This window comes from Sapajus apella, unplaced genomic scaffold, assembly GCF_009761245.1.
Source record: "Sapajus apella isolate SASKATOON/1434 unplaced genomic scaffold, GSC_monkey_1.0 scaffold23, whole genome shotgun sequence".
Taxonomy (NCBI): Eukaryota; Metazoa; Chordata; class Mammalia; order Primates; family Cebidae; genus Sapajus; species Sapajus apella.
This window is the reverse complement of record NW_022436963.1, coordinates 5,244,826-5,252,862: the sequence shown is the minus strand read 5'-3', so window position 1 is coordinate 5,252,862 and position 8,037 is coordinate 5,244,826. Positions and strand designations below refer to the sequence as shown.

Sequence of the window (8,037 nt, the reverse complement as noted above, 5' to 3'; positions counted from 1 at the left end):
CCTCACGCCGGCCTCTCCCCTCACGCCGGCCTCTCCCCTCACGCCGGGCTCACCCCAGTCAGGGGCAAGCACACTTCCTATATTCAGCAATAGTAATCACCCCTTCCCTGTGGGAAGTCCCTCCACTAAGGGAACAAACATGGTTCGCCCTGTAATTCATGGCCTGTCCCACTCTGATTCCATCCTACCCTCCCACAGCCAGGACCTACTCTTTGCTTTCCAGTTTCCAGCCCAGAATGCCTTTGCCTTCCGCTCTTTCACTGGTCGTTTCAAATCGTACCTCCTTCCTTGAAGATCCAGCCTAAATTTCACCCAAATAAGACTCTCAATTCCTACGATATGTACTCCTCCGTACAACATAAACTTGGCCTTTTATTATGAGCTGACGCTTGACTTTTTCAACTAACATGTCAGCATGGAAGACCATTCTGCCTTCTAGAACCCCTAAGAATGCTGGCCTGGGGCCAGGTACAGGCAAGCATGCTACAAAGGGGCCCTGTTAGGCTGGAAGAGGCTGGCTTTGTTGGACCGAGGCTACCTGGGCTCCAGGGTTGGAAGAAGTCACCTGCCTGCACTCAGCATGGGTCCCTCGCTGCCTCCTCTTCCCTCTCCTCCACTAGTGCCTCAGCGAATCAGCTCCCCTTGAGGTCTACACCTCCCACCTCCCACACCTCCTGGTCACTCCTCAACCTGCTGCAATCTGCTTTCCATTCCACCTCTGAGGTCACCACTGAGCCAGCTCCAATGGCCACACTCTAGTGCCTGTTTTGCCAGGATTTGACCAGGGCTGAGTGTGGCTGTGAAGGCCATTCTGGGCTGGTTGGTCTCTTAGCTGGGAAGATGCTGATCCCACCATATTTCCCAAGTGCTGACTATGTGCTAGGCACTGCAGAGGAGCTTTTGTAGACATCATCTCATTTCATTCTCAGGACTTCCTGGACATCCCTGTATTTATTTCCTTTTTATGGAGAAAGAAACTACAGCTCAGACCAGTGAAATCCCTTAGTGTAGGTCATGTAACTAGTAAGGAATGGCTCTGAGTTCATTTGTGATGGCTCCATCTCTGCTCTGACACCTTACCTGTTTCCCCTGCTATGTAGTAAGCAGTGGTATGAGTCAACTCAAAACATTCTGGGACAGAGTGAAGCATAAAGGAAGGAGAGAAAGAATGAGGAGGCAGGAGGCAGGGGCCAGCCAGTCAACCCAGCATGGACATCCCCATTCTACCCAGCCCCTTCGCCAGGGCCTCCCCTTGGCCAAGAAAAGGCCTAGATTAGGAAGGCAAGGTGGGATGTGATATCTCTTTCCTTTCCTACCATCTTGTCTTGCTGCCAGGGAATGCTCACCTTCGGTCTTGATCTTAAGAGCCGTTCGAACCAAGGCGAACAAGGTCGCATTAAACATGACTGTCCCGTCACTGTTGAGAGGCATGTTCATGGCAACTAATCTCTGTAAACAGAAAAGAAAATTTCTTTGTAGAGGGCAAATGAGTGATCACAGTCATATCCTGATGGATCTTTATTTTCCGCTTATCACTCTTCTCTTTTCTAGTTAACCCTCAATTCAATTCAACAGCCACTTGGGGGTTACTCATATGATGGTTAATTTATGTGTCAAGCTGACTGGGCCATGAGATGCCCAGTTGGTTAAGCATGATTTCTGGGTATGTCTGTGAGGATGTTTCCAGATGAGATTACCATGTGAATTGGTAGAGTAGAGTAAGTAAAGCAATGCCCTCCCCAATGTGGGTGGGCCTCATCCTGTTGTTGAGGGCCCACAGAGAACAAAAAGGCGGGGGAAGATTTAATTCTCTCTCTGCCAGCCTGATTGAGCTGGGACACCAGTCTTTTCCTGCCTTCAACCGAGGCTTACACTATGGGCTCCCCTGGTTCTCAGGACTGCAGACTCAGATTGGACACCACCACCAGGTCCCCGGGGCTCCAGCTTGCAGATGGCAGACCATGGAACTTCCCAGCTTTCATGATCACATAAGCCAATTCCCCATGACAAACCTGTGTGTGTGTATATGTATATATACATATGCGTATATATACGTATACATACACAAATACACACACACACACACACACACACACACACACACACACACATATACACATATACATCTCCATATCCATCCTACTGGCTCTCTTTCTCTGGAGAACCCTGATTAATACAATCTATCATTTAGGGGACTCTGGGATGACAAAGATCAAAGGTTTAGTCATGAAATATAAACGCTAACATGCAGATGATGTATTTTGTTTTTTAAACAGTGAAACCTCACTGTTCAAGCAGTCTTCTCCTTTTTTCATCAACCCCAATGGAGGTCTTAGGGTCAGATCTCCATTTCAGGCACATTTGTTTGTTTGTTCGTTTGTTTAGAGATGAGGGCTTGCTTTGTTTCCCAGGCTGGTCTTGAACTTCTGGCCTCAAGGGATCCTCCTGCCTCCCAAAATGTTGGGATTACAGGTGTGAGCCACCGTGCCCAGCTCAGGCACATTTTTAAAGCTGTTGTGAGAGTTAAAGGAAGTAAATCACAGTGGGCCAGGCACAGGGCCTGGAACTTAGGTTCTCAACCAACAGGATCCACTACTATTCCCTTCAAGGAACCTTCCTAGTGAGACCATTATGTACATCTTGTAGCATTTTGCATGAATCTGCATGGCTTCTCCCAGGGTTTGGTCTTTCAGAGCAGGATCCACGCTCCCCACTCCTCTTCTATCTCATGATCCCTTTAGCACCAGCAATGAGAGTTGGAGGGGATGTGGGTGAGGGACACCCTCTCTGGGCCCCAGTCACTTCAACCTGTAAATGCTGATGACATGCCCAATGGATGGGACCTTGCAAGGGTTAAAGGACTCATAGACACAAAGAGTTTTGTGTCAGGCACATGGCAAGCACTAAATAAATGGTAATGTTGATAATACTGAAAAACTTCATGTTCCAAAAGAAAAAGATTTTTTCTCTTCCGTATTGATGTATCGGAATCTTGTGTCTGCATAGTCCATCCCACCCAAATTCCTAGTCCTCCTTCCAACCCCCAGCCCCCTCTCCAAACCAGCACAGGCAGCCAAGGAACCCGGGACATTTGTTCACTTTTCCTGGCAAGTTCCCGCGTCAGCAAAATGGATGACTGTGCCTCAAGGACACCTGAAAGCTCTGTGTAAAAGAGTCTGGAAATTTACACACGAGACGACATTAGCGAGCTGGATCCCATACTGTTCTTGGAAAGCAGAAAAGAGGCTAGTACTGGGAAGTTTATGGGAAAAAAAAAAATGTCAACCTCTGTTTCTATCTCCAGACTCCGGCCTCAGGAGAGGCAAGCACCCTACAGACTTGCCTATAGGGCTTTCTGGATTTTCAGGGCATGGGACATGAGTTTGGCTCAGGGCATTTCTTTGAGAGTCTGAAACACATTTTAGACTCTGTTTTGCTACCTTGGTTTCTGTCTAGATCTGGCTCAGCACGCTGGAGTGGTAAAACACCTGACCCCAGGATCTCCTTGGATCCACGAGGAACAAGAACTAGTTGCTATGTAGGCTGGATGAATGTCTATAAAGGCAGAGTTTCAAGAGGCAAATCCTGTATTTCTCCTTGAAAAAACAGAAACCCTTTTCTGTTGCTACAACAAATGTAAAGTGCTGCACTGTGAGCTCTGTGGAAGGAAAAGTCTCATTGAGGGTCCCTGAGAGCATGCTCTGGCATGGAAACACAGAAATGGGTTGCAATGGGAGACCTGGGTCCATCCCTGAGAGACCAGGGCCTGGTGTGCCAGAAAACGGACCCATCTCCTGTGATGGCCACAAAGCTCTGCAGCAGAGGGGACGTGTGGAACACATAGCACTGTGTCCCCCGCTGCTAAGGCTGGGAGAGGCGTTCTCCTCACACTCCCACTCCCCTCACCCAGGCCACTGAGTCCTTGTCCTAAGTGGATCTCGGAGCGACCACTCCTCTCTCTTCCCACTTCTGCTGCCTTTGTTCTGGGTCTCCTGGTTGGTCCTCCTGCCTCAGGTCTACTTCTCCATTGCCAACAGTCACCTTCCTAACACAGAAACCTGAAATTCGTGTTTCTTCCCCATTCTCCTGGGCCTCAGCAGGCCAGAGAAGGCTCAGCTTGTGCCTGGGGCCTTCTGGCACTTCCTCTTGCGTCCTAGCCCAAGGGTGACCCAGTGACTCACCCTTTGCCATTCCGTCCATTCTCCTGCCTCCTTCTGAGCCTTTCCTCCCTCTGACAAACTCCTATGTTCCTTCTGAACTTGACTGAAATGTCGCCTTCCCCACCATCCATGCAATGACAAATTACAGAATTCCCTTCCTCTTCTGATGGTTCCTGACAGGGTGTTCAAAAAGTTATAAATCTGAGCATTCTCCAGAGGTAGGAACCATGTATTATTCATCTCTGCATCCCCAGCACCTGACAAAGGCCTGGCCGTGTCACTTACCAAGTGTCTGTTAAATGAAGGGAACGTCTACAAGAGGCTGTCAGACATGCACACAGGACGCTCACCTTGCACGCTACTCTGTGTGGACATAACTTCCCAAACCCCAGGGGAGGCTGGATGCGTCGAAGCAGAGTGACCACATCAAGGTGTTTGATCCTTCCCCTGGAAGTAAAATAGAACACAAGGTCCAGGAACAGTACCAGCTGGCCCAAACTTTCAGTCCACTCCACAAAAACCACAGCTGACATTCCAAAATCCACCCACACACACCAAAGCGCATCTTTTTCAACCTACTTTGCCTCAGGGTCATATTCTGACCATATTCTTTTGAATTCATCTAAATGGTGAGGCCCCAAAATAGACCAGTCCCGGGTCAGATAGTCAAAATTATCCATGATGACAGCCACAAATAGATTGATGATCTGAAAAAGCAAATCAGAAGGGAAGAACTTCAGCTGCAGCTGGATAGGGTTAGAACTTAGCATAGGCCTTCTAATTACATGGAATGAAACATGGGAACCCAAGTCTCCAAGAGACATTGTAAAAACTTTCTATTTGGAGAATGTTTAAGGAAAGAGTGGGGTTCTAGCTTTCTGGAACGGCTTTCAAAAACTCCTGGGGAAGGCAGGCCTTCTGAAACACATTGCAGTTTTATAATTTCATTATCACCAAATAATTCACACTCTTAAGTCACCAACATACACACTGGCTTAGACATTTTAGAAAGGAGCCCTAAGAAGCTAAGGTGGTTGGTAATTGCTCCAAGCCTATTAGTGAGCACCAAATCTCTGCTTACAAAGGTGGCAGCAGTGACACGTGCCTGGTTAAACAAAAGCCCTCAACTGCCAAGTGGAGTCCAGAGTGCTCACCCACATCAACTGTCCTTGAACGATGGGACAGGGCAAGGTCACTGGTGTGAACACTGAATGCTACATAAGCATCTGTACACTGAGAGGGGTAGCTACTTTGAGCACTTACCAGAAATGCACAGAGCATGTAAAAACTGATGAAATAGACAATGGCAAAGTTGCTCCCACATGTATACTCCTCCCCGGGATTGTAATCTGACTCAGGGTCACAGAGCTTCCCTGGGAGGCAGGCCAGCATGATCTCCTGCCAGGCCTCACCTGTCGCACACCTTTTTCAGATTAAGAAAAAAGGGGCTTTAGTGGAGGAAAGAAGGAATTTAAAGCTTAGAACTTAGGGGAGAAAAACTCATTAACAGAGCAAAACCTTAGTCATTTGGGGAAAATCCAATGTGAGCTAATGAAAATCTGAAATTCCTACTTATTTTCACATGCAACTTATCACAGTAACCCGAGGTTCTGCTGCAGTTCCCTTTGATTTATAGCCATCATCTTATGCAAGTGTACTAATTGTATAAATGATGCTTGTTTTTGTGTCTTATTTACTTCAAACATTTGTATTATAATTAACATTAATTGTTGTTGTTATTTTTTGAGACAGGGTCTTGCTCTGCCCAGGCTGGAGTGCAGTGGTGTGATTTTGGCTTACTGCAGCCTCGACCTCCCGGGCTCAGCCTCTCCGGTAGCTAGGACTACAGGCACCCACCACCATATCTGGCTAATTTTTGTATTTTTAGTAGAGTCAGGGTTTTGCTGTGTTGCCTAGGCTAGTCTCGAACTCCTTAGTTCAAGCGATCCACTCACCTCAGCCTCCCAAAGGGCTAGGATTACAGGCACGAGCCACTGTACCCGGACTATTAATTATTTTTAATGACCAAAATACTTAAGCAGTTGAGTCTATGTTCAATTTTGTTGAAGGCAGAGTTAGAAACCACCTAACTTGCAAATGACTTGTTAGTCAGTCACTAGAGTCACTAGAAATACTTCATGATCTCTAGAAAATTCTCTATGAGGGCAGCTTGTTTACAAAGTTAATTAACTGGGGTTAAAAGCAACCTTATAAAATGTGAAATCATACATCTTAGGATGTTCCCCACTGGCTATACAAAAGGCTTCTACGTTTTTGCTATGTTTCTGTCTTCCAGTCATGTTTAGTGTATGCTTCCATGCGTAAACATACATCCCACAATTTTACCTGTGTCCTAAGTAGCCTAATTCCCAAATGAATAAACCTTATGCCAACCACAATCAGGATTACCACAGCAGTTTTAACAATCCAGTGAAATTCCTGTGTTTGAAATGCTAGGGTCTGTGTTTAAGAATACAAAACAAACAAAAACAAAAAGCTATCACAATCAACTGGGAAAGGCACACTGCTTTAATAACCTGTGTCCTCCGTCCCTCCTCCGGACCCAGAGCTAGCGGGAGACTCACATCCCTGCCCAGAAGCACCGCCCACACCAGCCAGTCCCGTCACCTGAAGAGCAGCAGCACCGCCTGGGGAAACGTCTGGAAGTTATTGTTCCTATTGATCTGGTTGTTATCTCTCATGGCAACTTTCCCAAACATCTAGGTGGAGAAGTTTTAGGAAAAACAGAATAGATTTCATCATGCAAAAAAAAAAAAAAAAAAAATCCATATGTGAATTCAGAACTAACTCAGGTTTGATCTTTACCAACTAAGGTTTTCTCATGGTACCTGGCACTTTACTCATTCAACAAAGATCTGCCAGGCACAACGATGTGCCAGGCAGCGGGTTACACATTGGGAACATGGTGCTCCAGACGGGCACAGTCTCATGTTCGAGGATCCCCTGCCCTGGGGGAGAGACACAAGGGTAGACAGGCAACATCAAACACCAGGATGATACTGGGGTGGTCCAGATACACAGGAAGCATGAGACAGGCTCATCCACCCAAGGCTGGGGGGCAGGGCCAGGGAACCTCTAGGGGGAAGTGACATGTAAACTCAGAACTGAAAGATACATCAGGTGTTAAGAAAGGTGAAGAGTGTTTCCAGTGGAGGAAGCACCGTGTCTCATAGGGGCAGGGTGACAGAATAGATACCGAGGGAATGAACATCACATGTGTGAGGAGCAGACAGATAAAAGACCAGGCTGGAGGCAAGGGCAGGAGCCAACAGGCAGGGGCTGTGAACCCCGAGCAGGATAGCGGGCTTTACCTTCAGGGCAATGGGAGGGTACTACAGACTTTTACTTTTGAGACTTAGAAGCAGTCTGACATTCCAGAGAAGGCTGCAGAGGCTTACAAACGCTTGCTGGGTGAATCCGGAGGGGTGTGTGTCATGCAGTTTGCAGTTCTGAGGCAGCTCTTTTTTATATGAGAAAATATGTGATAAAAGACCTTCCAGGGCACACAGAACCACGTGCTGCTGAGTCACAGAGGCTCAAGTTTGCTGACTTTTGTTTCATAACTCTGGGTAAGATTCCCAGAGACCTGCCAATGCTTCTATGCTTTCAGGATTTTTTTTTTTTTTTTTAAGCACTACCATTTCTCTGCTCCTAGAATCACAGAATCACTTCATTTCTTTGTCACTTACATCCCTCCTTTATTGAAAGATGGCACCTGCACACGTGGAGAATCCGTAAGGAGCCTGCCAGCAGGGATCTGCAGGCACCTGGGCTCTCCTACTGCCTCCACTCTTAGAGGCTGCCTCCCTCCACTCTGCCGGGGGAGGCAGGGTTATCAGGGTTTGTTTCAGGCTTT

The 8,037-nt window shown here is 47.2% G+C and overlaps 1 protein-coding gene across 8 annotated transcripts in view; it reads right to left on the bottom strand.

Moving 5' to 3' along the window:
• The window catches only part of CACNA1D (calcium voltage-gated channel subunit alpha1 D), a 461,268-nt gene that overhangs the window by 32,292 nt on the left and 420,939 nt on the right, over positions 1-8,037 (bottom strand). For all 8 annotated transcript variants that reach the window (XM_032290211.1, XM_032290213.1, XM_032290214.1 and 5 more), the window contains 5 exons: positions 6,789-6,880; positions 5,424-5,583; positions 4,740-4,867; positions 4,511-4,607; positions 1,347-1,449 (listed from right to left, as the gene is read on the bottom strand). In XM_032290211.1, the coding sequence (XP_032146102.1) occupies positions 1,347-1,449; positions 4,511-4,607; positions 4,740-4,867; positions 5,424-5,583; positions 6,789-6,880 (580 nt within the window). The remainder of the gene's footprint in view (positions 1-1,346; positions 1,450-4,510; positions 4,608-4,739; positions 4,868-5,423; positions 5,584-6,788; positions 6,881-8,037) is intronic.